This window comes from Crassostrea angulata, chromosome 6 (assembly GCF_025612915.1).
Source record: "Crassostrea angulata isolate pt1a10 chromosome 6, ASM2561291v2, whole genome shotgun sequence".
In the NCBI taxonomy this organism is placed as follows: domain Eukaryota; kingdom Metazoa; phylum Mollusca; class Bivalvia; order Ostreida; family Ostreidae; genus Magallana; species Magallana angulata.
In genome coordinates, this window is record NC_069116.1 from 13,862,017 (window position 1) to 13,878,331 (window position 16,315).

Sequence of the window (16,315 nt, forward strand, 5' to 3'; positions counted from 1 at the left end):
AAGTACAATCAAGTATGCAATCCGAGTAAAAAAAATAATGTATCAATAAAGGTTTCTTGGATATTTTATCCCTTTCATCGATCTTAACTGTACTCCTTTAAAGTATGTGTATTTTATCAAAATCGTCAAAATGTGACGAAGAGAATAAACTGGAACAGACTATAATTTAAATATCAAACGGCGTGCCGCATTGCTTATTTAATATCACTGCACCAAAACGAAACAAGATTTTCTGAAAATGTGTTGTCGATATTTTTTACAAGGGGCTTTTTATCGATAATTTTTTAATAGACGAGTTGTGTCTACAGAAGTCATATAACGATTAGCCAGGACCTAGAAATACTTCTAGGACAGATATGGCGTACAGGTTAGTTTTGAAAAATGAAATTTCAATTAATATAATCAATCATTAGAGTTTTTAAAGTACAGATCTAACTCCGTTGAGATTGTCATTGTATCATAGCAATTGAGAAACATCGAAACATTCAAATTCCCAAAATTATTGCTTTGATTCAACAATGGGAAAGAAGAATTCTTACTCCCATTGGAAGAATTACAGTACTTAAGAGTCTTTATTGTACCTAAATTAAACCATTTACTCGTTTCCCTACCGAATCCTAAGAAAGATACAATTACACTTTTGAATAATGAGGTTTTTTTTAGATTTGTTTGGAAATCCAAGTGTGACAAAGTCAAACGTTCAATTATGACCCAAAACTTTTGCACTGGAGGTTTGAAAATGTTAAATTTTAAAAATTTTATAATTTCGCTTAAATGTTGTTGGATCAAAAGAGTGGTGCAAGGGGGACAATCATGGTTGAGCATTTTTAAAGCTGTCTTTGGTGACATAGGGGTTTGTTTTTTTAGAGTTTGGTGTGATAAATTTATTAAAACACTTATAGAACAATGCAATAATATATTTTGGAGAGATGTTTTTGATGCTTGGCTTAATGTTATGAACATACACTCTAACCAAATTTCTTAATCTAACAATAATATAATATTTTCTCCAATATGGCATAACTCAACATTAAAGTAGAGAAGAAGTCTATGTTTTATAAAGAATGGTATAAAAAAGGTGTGAAAATTGTCAAAGACCTTTTACATGATGATTGGTCAATTTTATCAAAATCTGATTTTGAAAAAAGATTTCATTTGAACAAAGTATGTTTTAAGCAATATAACAGCATAATTAGTGCTGTTCGAAAGTTTGTTTAAGACTCAAATTTTTCAAAGGAGAATTATGTCTATATTGTTGGTCCTTTTCTACCCTTTTACTGTGTTGAATTACTTTTGTACAAGAAATGCACTAAACCTTTTTATAATTTAATCAATACAAATGTCCAATGTATTATTCCAAACTCAATCATTCGATGGAATTCAAAAATTGTCATGAGAGGCTACTCCGAACTAATTTTTCAGGATATTTTCAAAGTATGTTTCAAAGTTACAACTGATACTACTGTACAGTGGCTACAATATAGAACTCTTCATAGAATTCTTCCTGTCTGTAAAATCGTATCTAAAAAAGATCAAAATAGTTGATAATGATACATGTTCTTTTTGTAATAATGAAGTAGAAACTATTGAACATGTTTTCACATCCTGTTCCTTTGTTTTAGATTTATGGAGTAGTTTAAGTATGCATATATGTTATGCTGTTTCAAAAAGAATTGGCTTTAATGAGTATAACATATTATTTTAGAGACTCCTCCTTCTACTTCTAACTTAGTCATCAACTTTTTGATCCTGTATACAAAACAATATAATTTTCAATGTCTGTACAACAAAAAAGTTCCAATATTTGCAGGTCTACTATGTCACTTAAACCTTAGATATGAAATTGAAAAATGTGTTGCTATCAGAAACTCTTCTTATGATAAACATAATGATAGATGGTTTGAATGGAAAAATCTTTTCCTTAATATTTAACTTCAAGAGCTTTATTCATTTCAGTTTATGCAAAATTGTATCAACTTGAAAAGTTTTCTAGATTTATGAGATCATGACTTGTATGTATGTATGTGTGTGAATGTGTTATATGTATTATAAAATGAAAAACTGTAAATAAAAAAAAAATAAAAAAAAAGAAACATCGAAACTCCCGTCATTTGCTTCTGCGATGATGTTAAGCCCAAAATATTAAATAAAATTCAAAATATCAAACTCCAAAACACATGGAGTACATCCCTTCTTTGATTTACAAATATGTTTACTTTCAAAAAGTAGCAGACAAAACTTTGGTACCCTACCCCTTACGATGAATTATATTTAATGTCATATGATTGCCTTCATCATAACAATTAGATAAAAACTTATAAACCGATAATAGTATAGGCATTCGGGTAAGCGATGAGACTCAAGTAGTCTTTTGTTGACTTATTACTCTTGATTACATTAACGCATGTTTACCAAACAAGATTCTATTGTAGTTATTTCGCTTCCTGACAATAGTTCTCTACCATATGCTGCACTTTATTTATTTTTTTTTTTACAGAATTTTGACCAAATAAATACTGCTTAATTAAATTTTGTGATTTATTTCAAGTTGGAGCACTGATGATTGCAGCGATGAAGACTTCGATAATAGATCTGTATACAAATATGGTAAAAACCGATCAAGGAAAGGACAATCTCGCAGACAGAGAAAATATTCAGACTTCCATAACGATGATTTTTCCGAAGAAGACGTATTCAGAAAGCTGGTTTACTCAGGTGGTTTATCAAGCGTAACTCAATATATGGAGGACAATTCACCTGGTATAACATTCAAACGATGGCTTAAAGGGCGACGAAAAAAACTATCAGTTTACAAAAAACGAAACAAACCTATTTGTATCGGTCCCTTTTTAAAAGAAGCAACACTCTGTTTTGAGCACACCAGCAGAAATTGCCGACGCTTGAATTGCAGCCATTTTCATATTTGTAGCTTCTACCTAAACGGTATTTGCAAACGTGGCAGAAATTGCAAGAAAGGTCACGACTTTGACGATGATCATAATCATCAAATAATAGAAAATCTCGAACTGGAAGAGTTTTCGGATATGGAAATTCGGACTATAATTCTATCCAGATACCCACAAGTCTGTCGCACTGAAGCATGCTCTCTGGGAGAAGATTGTCCATACCTGCACATGTGCTACAATTTCCTCAAGAACAAATGCGAGGTTGCAAACTGCAAGAGAGGGCATTCTCTTAACACACCTCATAACAAATGGGTCCTGAGATCTTACAGAATGGGCCGATGGTCGGGAGAAAAGTTAGCTTTGTTGAAAGCGTTAATTAACATGCCACGACAACAAAAACAAATTGACTATTCTTATCAAGATACACATCAGGGTTTTACCTCTGAATCAGAAGATATGTCTTGCGAAGAAACTTACCCAGAACAGCCTTCAACTTTAAGAGCAGAGCCCTACCCAAAACAACCATCAATTTTAAAAGCAGAGACCTACATGTACCAAAAACAACCATCAATATTAAGAGAAAGGAACAGGAATGTAGAAATGTTTAAAGGTATCAAGCTACATAATTGTTAAGTAAATTGTTACTTTCCATATATGAAAAATAAGATAAATTCTTTATCAAGGAATTTAATAGATGTTTTTCTTTTTAAAACCCCCCAGATATTTCAACATCCAGTAGTGTTAAAAAGTACGATGGCCACGAAAAAGACATCTGTCTAGATCATCTGGTAAGAACCTGTCCAGCAAGTGACTGCGATAAGCTCCATTACAATCTTCCCTACTTGTGGCAAATTCACTTTCTTGGTGAATGGATGAGCTTTGATGAAGAAGAAAATCAGTCCTTGGAACAAAGATATTGTAACATGGAAGACACGGCAAAAGGAAAAGTATGTTTATAGTACATTTCGAGTACAAAACATAAACTGGTTTGCTCAGGCTAAGTGGAAAATGAATTGTAAAGAAGAAAAAAGTTCAAATGCAAATTCAAATGGATTTTAAACTGCATTTCCTACATGTACTTTTATATTACATATTTTCTTTGTTAGATTTTTTCAAAGGGGGTAAAATATGAAATTACCCTTAATTTTAAAGAAGAATACGGAACACGTAGCCATCTGGGATCCTTACGCCTCTATATACGACGGCTCTCAACAGCGTCGTTTGCTACGGAAAACGCTCCATTGCAGAGAGGGTCTTTTCACACGCAGTGGAGGTGGTACTTGAAAAATGATTATCAACAGTGGATGTGTTTTGATAAGGTACAAAATCAGAGAAATATCAATAATAAATGTCAAACACCTGTGCTTCAGCTAGGTTGATGATGCGACGTTTAATTTTAGTTTAATAATGATGATTAATTATAAACTAAGTTTTAAGGTCTGTTAGTGCCGCAAGTTCAGAACAAAGAAAAAAGTCATTTTGTTAAACATATAGAACTTAATTATAGGTACAGTATTCTTGACTAATGAATTTTCTACATCTTGAAAATGTTATACTTTGAACATTAAATAAATTGCCGAGTAAAGTTTATGGACAGAGTAATAGGTCTATGAAATTAAAACATATTATTTCAGTTGCATTTGACATATAAATGCCACCTGGGTCTTTGTTACCATTTAATAAAACATCTAATGTAGGTCTTAATTGCCCCCACACTATTCCAAGAATTCCATGCTACAAATTTTGCGATTCAACAGACATAAACTGGTTCGCAGGAATTTATTCTCGCGACCAAGCCTTATCAACATCCGTTTTAACAACATGAAAATAACTGGTAAGCGGCAAGAATTGTTCGCGACGACGATCGAGAATAAAAGATGGTTTACAGTGCTTTACAGGACTGCTCTAGAGATCTAAGGAGTCTTTGATTTTCATTAAACGATGAATGCAAGTTTCGTTATTATAGTTGTTAACTTTTATTTATTTTTTCTTATTTAAAGATGAATTGCAGTATACTTTAGAAAAGAAATACGTCACAGGACAAAAGAGCTATTTATTCACCAGGGAGAGTCATAAATTCAAATACAGAATCAGTTTTGCTGATTGGGAGCAGAAAAATCTTGATACCTTAAAAGTTCGGAAGATTTTAAGACGACCAGTGTTCGTGTCTCGTACTGACATAGTATCCCAACAATTGTAAGTCATGTCAAAGTGTGGCATTTGCCTCTGATAACTATCATTTTTTTCTTTACCTTTGATTTATCTTATTTGCTAATTCTTTCGACGGTTTTAGCAAAATAAGGAGAATTTGATAAATTTCTAGTTCTGAGAAGATATAATATAGCAGAATTTAAGAAAAAAAGATTAAATTATGTTTTGATAATTATATTTTCCTTGCAATGAAAGTATTATTTGAATGAGACAATAGTTAAGTATTAAAATTTAAAACAATGCGGTATTAACAACCCATGCCTTGATTAAAATTTATTCTGAAACATTTGTCAATTACGATGCTAGAAAACAGCTAGATTAGCCAAACCTTTCCTATAATCCAATTTTTCTGGAAAATTTATATTTCGTTCTTTAAAAAACCTCAAACCTTGATTACAATTCATTCTTAAACATTTGTCAATTAAGATAGTACAAAAAAGATTAGCCAAACTTTTTCTATAATCCAATTTTTCTGAAATTTTAATATTCTGTTCTCTGGAATGACACTGTATATTTCAAAATATTGAAAGAAATATTTCAAATTTTTGTCCATATTGCCTTAAACTTAACATTTCCACCTCTTTTTAGCGAAGTGTAAAACGGAAGAGCCATTGATAAAATTTAAAATGCCAACAACTTACTTCTAAATGTATTGCAAATATTTGTGCTGCTATTTACACAGATGACCTGAACTTTACTAAAGACACTAACATGTATTCTAACTGGTTATTTAATGTAAATCCTGGTGTAATATGGTGCAAGAATAGCGATTGATATTGACCTTGAAATTTGATTTGCATGAAGTCTATACACATGTGATGATTGTGTCAATTTCAGGTCTTTACTACACAAGAAACAAAAGTTTCACATCTTTAATAATATAAGGCTAAACTGCAAAAACATCGAATGAATGCCATTCAAATGCAGATTTCGAAATTATCAAAATTCACTGTACTACGAATTTTTCTGGTTCAAGTTAATGGTGGGTATGATTTTTTTTCTTGATAGTTGGATTGAAAATAACTTTTACAAAACATTAAGCCATTATTTTGTGCACTGAGAAACTATTTCAAATATAAATTAATTTAACGCGTGTTTTGCACTACCTCAATCACAAAACATCGTTTTTATGGATTACTGTAAACGTATTATATTTGACGTGTACGATATTAAGTAGTGAATGATTTTTCAACAAGATCGCCTGGATTTGACTTAGTATATTACCGAATGTACCTATCCGGCAAACTTTTTGGCGGCAGACATTTCGTTTTTTACATATAAAAATGTGCAATATCATGCCCCCCCCCCACTTTTGTAGGAGCATGTAAGAAAAGGAAGCGAAAATAGGGAATTAAACAGTTAATTAGAAATTGAAGTTACAAGGAGTACTACCCCCCCCCCCCCCCATTAGGATTTCCAAGGTTTAGAATTTTTTTTTATTCGCTTGTCAAGATTTTTTGGATGAGCCCCCCCCCCCCCCCCATTCAAAACATGATATGTGCCTGTACATTGTTTACACATTTACACATATCTTAACAAATGATTTCGTGAAAGCGGTATCCACCAAAAGTGTATTAAAAGTGTATCAACAGTATATTTCTCTTCTATTGCTACAATATACGTGTTTCTTAGCAACATATATTATTATCCTAGATCAAAATTAGTATCTTTTATGTCTATTTTAAATTCTTGATATGAATTTTACAAACCACTTTTACAAAGTTTAATGTATCTGATCAAATATATATTTTCAGTCCAGAAAGATTAAGGGTTGTTTTTTCTGATCCACATCCACCAGAGTGGAGTTCATTAGACCTGGCGCATGAATTCGAGCTAGTAGAATTAGGGGAATCACAAACAGAATTCAGCAGTGTGAAGACGGCGTTTTTTGCAAACTTAGACGAGAAAGGCATCAATATTTGCAACATTTACCGTATTCAGAATTTAGCTCTATGGAATGAGTACAAAATGTAAGAACTAACAAAATGTTGGGTATCGTGGTCTTTTCACGTTTATATTTTATATTAATTAGTTTTCTTGATGACAGGAAAAAACTGAACCTAGAGAAAACTCATGCAAAGAAGAATGGGAGGCTTGACGAAAGAACCCTCTTCCATGGCACCGATTCCTACGACACTTGTTATGGAATATGCACGAACAATTTTGATTTCCGGTTGAGCGGCAAAAATGCAACCGTATACGGAAAGGGTTCTTATTTCGCCGCTTCGGCTAAATATAGTCACAATTACACAAGAGGCCCTGTTCATCTAATGTTTCAAGCAAAGGTATTGATAGGAAGCTACACAAAAGGAAGCGGGGATATGACCTGTCCACCAAATATTCCGGGAGAAGGACACAGAAGATATGACTCATGCGTCGATAACACCACTAATCCATCAATATTTGTCGTCTTCGACAGAAACCAATGTTACCCTGAATATTTGATTGCTTATCAGAGCAAATCTACCACAACAACTGCAGCAGCGGTGCAAAGCACATATCAATCTGTAACAAACGCTAATCAATCGGTTTTGGGAAGGACCACGCACCATACAAGTATTGTTCACAATCGTTCAACGCCCCTTCAAAGCCAGTCACAAAGTATCGGCACTGCATCAACGAATTTTCCGCGTTCCATCTCGAGCACATCCGTCGCTTCCGTCGATTTAAATAAGCAGTTTCAAAATCGTTCTCAAAATCAAACATCTGTATCATCGATTAAAAGTACAGCATCTACTGCCGATGCAAACGGTTCATATAGGGCTTATCCTGCTTTAGGAATTAGCACTGCGAATACAACCACAACCGGAGGACCTCAGAACTCCGTAACCAGCCCGTCTCCTCCTGTCAGTACAGTACCCCACAGAACACCATCATTTAGAGTTGTGTCCCAAAACACCTATCCTTTCGAAAATCCTAGATCAAATTTTGCAGGAAAAAAGAAGAACGGTTGTACAATTCAATAACAGAAATACATTGCATTTTCAAAGCACTGACTTGAATCCCAATAGTGCTTATACACGCATATGATATCCACAAGAAATGATTGCTTGTGATATTCACATAAAGACACACTTTCCATGTACAATTACTATATTACCTAAACAAATGATGTTAAAAGTCTAGCCGTAAAACCAAACAGTCCATGCATTGTTTAGTCCGGGCTTCTTGTATAATATCTCTCTCTCTCTCTCTCTCTCTCTCTCTCTCTCTCTCTCTCTCTCTCTCTCTCTGTGTGTTGCCCCGGTAAAACCTCCACTACTAAAAAGGCAAACAGAAAAAATAGCAAAGAATAAAGATACGTCTTACCATTAGGGGATGTTCGTATCGAGGTCTCTGGTTTCAAACGCTTAAACAACTCATTTTGTCGACATAGACATCACATGTCGACCTGAAAGCATATACAATGGACACAGGGCAGCATTAGCCGCAAGGTCTACATGTATTTGTGTTGTTCCTTCCTGGTGTATTTGGACATCATGTTTCTTTAGAATTTATTTTATGAACGAATCAATGGCAACGTTGATGAGAGACACAATGACACCGACGATACAAATTGAAATAATCTCAAAATGGCCTTACGAGGTGAAGAACGAAGGTGTTTCAGGAACTTGTGCACGCTCAAGATTTTGTCAGCGCTAAAAAAATCAGCATGTACCTAGGGCTGAAATTCGTGAAGTGGTATTTGTTGTTGAAATGCATGCTTGTATGTTTTATGAAAAATAAAGAGAGTGGTTGTGTTTTAACCCTCTTTTTAAAAAACTTCTACGCCTCTTAAACCGCACTACATTGAATTTAGTGAAACTTTGAGGTATTAAGGACACTTTGTAGATGTATATACCCAGGAATGTTTGATGGCATTATTTTTCAGGGGAAATGTGGCCTTTCTGAACATAGAATATTGGCCCTATATTGAAAGAAGTAATGAACAGTATATGTAAGCCCAGATCCTCCTAATTTAAATCAATCAACAGCATGGAATTAAGTAAATCTTTATTTGTAGGCATTTGTAACACGATGTGTAGATATTCCAGGCAATTCCGATTCCATTATTTTTCTGAGAATTTTGGCACTTTTAAAAATAGAATGCTTTGCTGTCAAGACAAGGGAATAGATATGCATACACTGAATAAGCAGGAAGTCTTGAGCTCTGGATTTTTTGCGAATTACTGATAATTATGCTCTTTATCAACTTATTGGTTGCATTTAATTCATTTTTTGCTTGCCATTTGGTATGTGTAGTTTTGTCAAGCAATGACTTGGGGTGTGAGCTTTTTCTCTTTGTTCATTATGTGGTACGTTTATGCATTTATGATATGTTTTATAGCGGATGTGTACATGATAAACAAGAAATTGTTTAAACAGTTAAATTATGGGGAAAAAAAATTCCAAAGCTGATGAAAAGTTACTTTTCTACAATAATTCACACACTTTAGACAGAGCCTTGGAATGAGTCAAATTACACAATATTGGATTCAGACTTCCCTTCGATTGGTTTTTTGTTCTTGTTCATTTTTCTATTTAACTCACCCGAGCTGAAGGCTGAAGAAGGCGACATATATTTTCATACTGATTAATTACAGCTTTTGGATCAGAGTCATGACAGTTTGCTATAGTTGCTGAGGTGAGCGATGTTGTCCCTAGGCCTCTTTATTAATTGGAAAAATGTGAACACACACACACATATATATATATAAAATTTAATTGTGGTTGTAACGTGGCATTTGATTGGATAGATGAATTAATTTGTATAACCTGGTTTGCACGTCACAATGCACCAACATCAAAAACGTACTAATCCGCTTGACGTAGGGTTTGAATTTTGAACAGATTAATGTCATATTAAAAGTAAAACGGACTCAGTTGGTACAGCAAATTACAGAAAATTAAATTATAAGGAATGAACTCAATATCTACCCAAGTTATACTCGTATAACCTGGGTTGGAACAATTAACGCTTTTTATAAACCGCTTCGCGGATTATAAAGCGTAAATTGCCCCAACCCAGGCTATATTCGTATAACTTGGGTAGACATTGAGTTCATTTCTTAAATATTTAAACGCTTTTTAATCCGCGAAATGACATTAATCTGTTTAAAATTCAAACGTAACCACCGTCATTTTCTTTTTATGAAACCTATAATTATTCAGAAATTCAATGTGTAAGTACTGTATATGTGTTTATTGTCAGCTGATATTCTGAATTGTGATTACAATAACTGTTAAATTCAAAAACCGCAATGCACAAATCCATAGAAAAAAGAACTCAATGATAAATAATCAAATATGGTCTTATTAATGAAAAATCCGTAAATGATGGCCTTACACATTACTACATAAACAGTAAAATGATATTTTGATCTATAGTTTTCATGATTATCTTCATGATCTCCGTTTATAAAATCGACCTACTTCTCTGTCACTGACTCCCATGCCATCGTCTTCATGTTGTTAGTCAGACACGGTGAGAACTTTCCATACAAAATCTTGTAGATAGTTCCCATCGCGTCCACTAATACTTCCACCTCCACATCGTTAAAATTGGCCTTCCTCGGCTTCTCTTTAGTTTAAGTGCGGCAGACGATAAACAAAAAAATTCGCGCACTTTTTATGAAGTGAAACTAATTATTGCACATGCGTACAAATAAATCGTACACTTAAGAATTCGTAACCTACGTCGACGTATAAGAGTAGCTTACATGTAGTAAATACCATTTTACGTATAATTTCTTCGATATTTTCAAATTTGGCACGAGTTAAAATCTTTTTCAGAGACGGACTTTGTCGCTTACTTTTAATGATATGAAATTTGTTTAAGACTTCATTCATTTTTTTTTATCACGTTCTAAAAGTGGAAGGTTGCCTTTTATAATCTGGTAAAACTCTTGATTTTTCGGGTTATGTGTTGAGACGTATGGAATAACAAATTTTTCTGCTTTATCTTTTATCTGTAGTAGCTCATTTCTATCATGGCATGCGGCTTTTTTTATTCCATGTTCAACTAGTGATTTGGGGTAGTTCCTTTGTTGTAGTAGGTACCGTAGTTCACTTAGTCTGGAATTTAGAAGATTTTTGTCCGAAATTATAGTACAGAGGCGCCTGGCTTAATTTTAAGGTATGTTGTTCTTAATGTGTTTTGAATGGCATTAATCATAGACAAGGTTTTGTTCGGTGTCCGTAGGTTTATAATATATATCAGTAATAATTATGTCCTCTCTTTTTATGATCATAACATCAAGAAATGGGAGTTTTTCTTCGCTACAGTCCATTTTAAATTTCAAATGGTTGTTCAAATTGTTTAAAATATTGTAAAACTTATGTAATTCATCCTTGGTTTTAGTCCATATGATAAAACAGTCGTCCAAAAATCTTTTCCATGATTGTTGTATGAAAGTTTTAAATTTAACACTAAATTGGTCCTCCAGGTTTTTATATAACTTTTCCTCCAGAAATCCTAGTACAAGTGTAGTATAGGTTGGGGCAACTTTAGTTCCCATAGTTTTGTTTATATGTTATCCCATCAAAATTCATGAAATTTTGTTCCAGAATGAATTTAATACTTTGTAAAATGAAAGGCTTGGAAAAACGGTCATGAAGTAGGTCTGGAAATTTGTCATCCAATGTTCAATAGCTTCTAGTCCGAGTTCATGTGGGATGTTAGAATAGAGGTTGGTCACATCAAATGATACTAAAATGGCATCTGGTTGAACGTTCTCAGGAATGGAATTTAAAATATCAACAGTATCTCTAATATAGCTTTTAACTTTGGATACGTATGGTTTTAATAATAAATCCAATAAATTGCTGATCCTATGCGTCTCACAAGATGGTCCTGCGATCCATAGTTTTATATATATATATATATATATATATATATATATATATATATATATATATATATATATATATATATATATATATATATATATATATATATATATATAATTAACCTCCTGCTAAATTGTAAGAAAATCATCGGCTTACAGCAGTCACGTGGAGACTATGTATATTCTGGAATCCATACAAATATCACCCTTTTTGAGCATTATGACATCACTTTAGAACCTTATGACGTCAGGATTCGTACTCAAATTGTCAAAAGTCAAAACTTGAAGATACTGGTAGTCCAAGTAATACTTCAACGCCCAAAAAGCAAAAAAACTGGACACTGAAAAATGGAGTTCAAAGCAAATTTCAGAGAAAGAGGGCAGAGCTGTTTATACACATTGTTATGGCTATGCTTTAAACTTGGCATGCTCTGATGCTGTTAAATCATCTACAGTTTTGAGAGATGCCCTTGATTTAACCCGTGAAATAACAAAATCGATCAAGGAGTCGCCAAGAAGACAAGCGATTTTTAGAAACTTGAAAGAATCTCAGAATTTAGAAACTTCCTCACCTGGAATTAGAGTGTTGTGTTCAACAAGGTGGACAGTTAGAGCAGATGCTCTTCAGATTGTAATACTGAACTACAAAGTATCATTAGGCGTATGGGAGGAATCAATGGAGTATGTCAAAGTTTCAGAAATGAAATGCAGAATAAGAGGGGTTATGACCTATATGAACAAATTTGACTTCCTCTTCGGTTGTCTGTTGGGTGAACAGTTGCTCCGTCATAGCGATATTCTCAGCAAAGCCCTTCAGACAAAATGGCTCTCAGCACGGTGAAAACTTTGGAGTCTCTTAGAACAGATGAAGTCTTTCTCTTATTCTATGAGGAAGCCAAAAAGAGTTTGATATTGATGGTCCCTGCATGCTTCGTCAAAGACGACCTCCGAAAAAAATTGACGAAGGATCTCTGTATCACCACGACACTTGCGAAGATTTGTACAGAGTTAAATATTTGATTTACTTGTGAATGGCATCAAAAATCGCTTTGATCAGCCAGAATATGCCAAGTATATGCAGTTGGAATTGTTATTGTTAAAGGGGGCCAAAGGCGAAAATTGTGAAAAGGAATCAAAGGCATCAAATCGTATCTGCGATCATCTATGTCCCAAGTTAAACTGAACAACCTGATGATCCTTCACGTATATCAAGAAGAGACAAAGAAACTGGATCTTCAAGATGTTGCAAATGAATTTGTTGGAAAGAATGAACACAGACTATCCGTTTTTGGGAGATTCTAACTTCATCAGAATTTCCTAAAACGGATAATCTTTATGTATTGCACTGCTCTCTGTCATGCAATAGCCAATTCATGCAGCTCACTCATTAGTACTAGTTTTAGTTTCATTAAATACAACCTACCGTTAAGTCGAATGGTGACTGAGGTTTACCGTTTTTCATTCGTATCGGTAAGCCATTGGCATAGGCATTATTTACACATGAACCAAATCGTCCACAAATTTTTACGTTTTTCCTATCACAAGGCGGGTGTGATCGGTCAACAGAGGATGCAAACAGGTCGTACATATCATGTCTTAGCGGATTGTGTTCGCTGCTTAAGATTTGAATCATTTTCTTTGGACTTGTGAGTTCAAACAGTTATTGAAAATCTCAATTGTCAATATGAAGAGGCGTAGGATTTTTTTTTTTTTGGGGGGGGGGGGTTAGCCCCCCGCCCCCCGCCCCCCGCCCCCCGCCCCCACTTTCAATTTGCTTCCGATGCCTATGCATAGAGCATGTGGGTGACGGAGTTGGGTTCATTAGATATGATACACCCCTGCGAATGTTATTGTAATTTAAATTCAGACCACGTGGTTTTATTTGACCCTTTCAATTTCGCAGTAAAAATCATGCCTCGTGTTTATAGTCTATTTCATAATATCTAGGTATTTGTAGTCAAATATAAAATCAGACGTTTATTGATTTTAAACTTTGTCTCCATTATTTGGTGGATAAAATGAGTTCCAGAAATAAATGTGACAATAGAAAATATTTAAGTTTTTTCTGCTCTTGCAACATTTAAATTTAGACCACGTGGTTTTATTTGACCCTTTCAATTTCGCAGTAAAAATCATGCCTCGTGTTAATAGTCTATTTCCTAGAATCTAGGTATTTGCAGTCAATTTAAAATCTAGACGTTTATTGATTTTAAACTTTGTCTCCATTATTTGGTGGATAAAATGAGTTCTAGAAATGAATGTGACAATAGAAAATATTTAAGTTTTTTCTGCTCTTGCAACATTTAACATGCTTAGTAGCGGTCTCCCTTTTAGGATTATTTTTTGATCCACACCTGACCTAGTAATAGCATCAATAGTGAAACAAACTATAATGTTTTATGCAGAATTTTCCTTGAAATAGCTCGATATAGTAAGTGTATATACAAAACAGACACCCATTCTTTTTCTAAACCATGGTATTGCACGCCAAAAGCGTCAAACATGGCTAGGATTTTATTACATGTAAGTAACCAAATGTTTATACTTTCAACCACGTGTAGAGAGGTTGAACACGATCGATAACTCTGTTCTGAATATCATCGTTTAGTTTAAATAACCTCTAGATGATGAAATACGACATAGGCCTATATCTTAATAGATTTCATGTTTTAACATAAATCAAAGTATAGGATATGATATGAAAAATGACCAGTATTTACGAATTTTGAGAATATTATCCAAACACTTATACTTCCGCTCGAAATTTCACAGGAACTGAACAAATCTCGGTGAGTCTCGTGAACTTTCACTCGAGCACCTCTTGATTTATTACATACATGTACTTAGTCTCGTTCAACCAGACGCTCGGCTGTCTCCGTAAATCTCCGACGAGCAGAGATTTACGGAGACAGCCGAGCGTCTGGTTGAACGAGACTAACATGTACTTAGCAACGATAAAGCCAGGTTCCCGAGGCCTTCCGAATTCGCGGGTATGATAAGGCAACTAACAGCGATCAAATTCCTCTGATCGATATGACGTCACAATAAGCAGCATGATGTCATATTTTACTCAGAAACATGTCGATTTTAACTTTATCTCTGGTTTAAATTATAAAAACTACAGACATAAAATATCACTAGAAACTCTTCTAACTGAATATATCTTTGATTTTTCTCTATTACGTATAATTATCATTGATGACGTCACAAGCATGTTTAATAGAGAAGATCATGTCGGGAGACAAATCATCGGAATGCAGTGTAAACAATGCCGAAATAAGACTTATTTAATACAGATACCTAAGATTTAGATGAGTGTCAGTTAGGATATAATCAGGATAATACAGGGATGGATATTTTGTTTAATCAGCGAGTGTTATAAGGTAAGCAGATCGACATTTATATGGCTTGACCAGCCTTTCCTCTGTTAGTGTGTACAGAAAAAGGCAAAAGTGTAACACTACCCCGGATATTATGAAAGATGACTTTGTTAAATATCAACGGTGTATGACCTAAACTACTTGAAAAGTGCTGCTAGAATCCTGTGAATTGTTGTTTTTAATGAAATATACGTAATGTTTTCAATGAAATTATAGAAGTTGAGAGGGTTTCCGATAAATATTTACAATATTTATTTTATGCGATTAACAATAGGATTCTAGCAGTAATACTAATAAACCTGAACTAATTGCCGATCGAATTATTGTAACAAACAGACAAATAAACTTCGGGGTAGTGTTACACTTTTTGATTTTTTGTTAAGGTAAAAAATTGATCTATTTATAACTGTCACGTGATACCATGGCACGGCAGCTTCAAAGATCGAGTCGATTCCGAAGTAGAAAAATAATATCTTGGTGAACACGTTCACTTGGTATTAATATAACACACTGTTTTCATAAAAATAAACAGTTTTCAAATAGATCATAATTTTGACGGTCATTAAACTAAAAGTTGCCTTAACCTACCCGCGTTGCACTTCGGAAGGCCTCGGGAACCAGCCTAAGCAACGATAAAGAAAACATTCCGAACACATTCGCAGGGGTGTGATAAGCACGTTTGATAAACGTCGTATTCAGTAGGCTTATTCAGGGACGTATTATACATAATGTGGTATATCTATATGTATTTGTATATGTTTGATTCCGTTTATATTTTATTTAAGACTATTGATGCCCTGTTTATTGTTATTTAAATTCTATTGTCTGTAAGTGTATGAATACGACCGTCATCGGGCATTCGGGAGACTCTCTTGTTGGTCTACGGACCAAGCTCTCCCCCTCTCCTCTTTTTCGGCATTCATTAAGGTAAATTTTCATTTCTCCTCCTTAGGTTATAAACGGAATTAAACAATGTTATTTATGTTCCATA

At 34.0% G+C, this 16,315-nt stretch overlaps 1 protein-coding gene across 1 annotated transcript; it reads left to right on the forward strand.

Moving 5' to 3' along the window:
• The first annotated feature begins 36 nt into the window (after positions 1 to 36).
• LOC128187205 (zinc finger CCCH-type antiviral protein 1-like) lies at positions 37 to 8,863 on the forward strand. The gene is made up of 7 exons (XM_052857477.1): positions 37 to 367; positions 2,549 to 3,516; positions 3,627 to 3,853; positions 4,013 to 4,225; positions 4,906 to 5,102; positions 6,872 to 7,087; positions 7,165 to 8,863. The coding sequence occupies exons 1-7, from the start codon at positions 357 to 359 to the stop codon at positions 8,081 to 8,083; spliced, it is 2,751 nt and encodes a 916-aa protein (XP_052713437.1). The 5' UTR covers positions 37 to 356; the 3' UTR covers positions 8,084 to 8,863.
• The last annotated feature ends 7,452 nt before the right edge of the window (positions 8,864 to 16,315 follow it).

Bases quoted from the DNA above. Each gene is read 5' to 3' on its own strand.
- LOC128187205 (XM_052857477.1), top strand. The intron at 3,854-4,012 runs GTATGTTTATAG...TTTCTTTGTTAG, and splicing joins AAGACACGGCAAAAGGAAAA to ATTTTTTCAAAGGGGGTAAA. The intron at 7,088-7,164 runs GTAAGAACTAAC...TCTTGATGACAG, and splicing joins CTATGGAATGAGTACAAAAT to GAAAAAACTGAACCTAGAGA.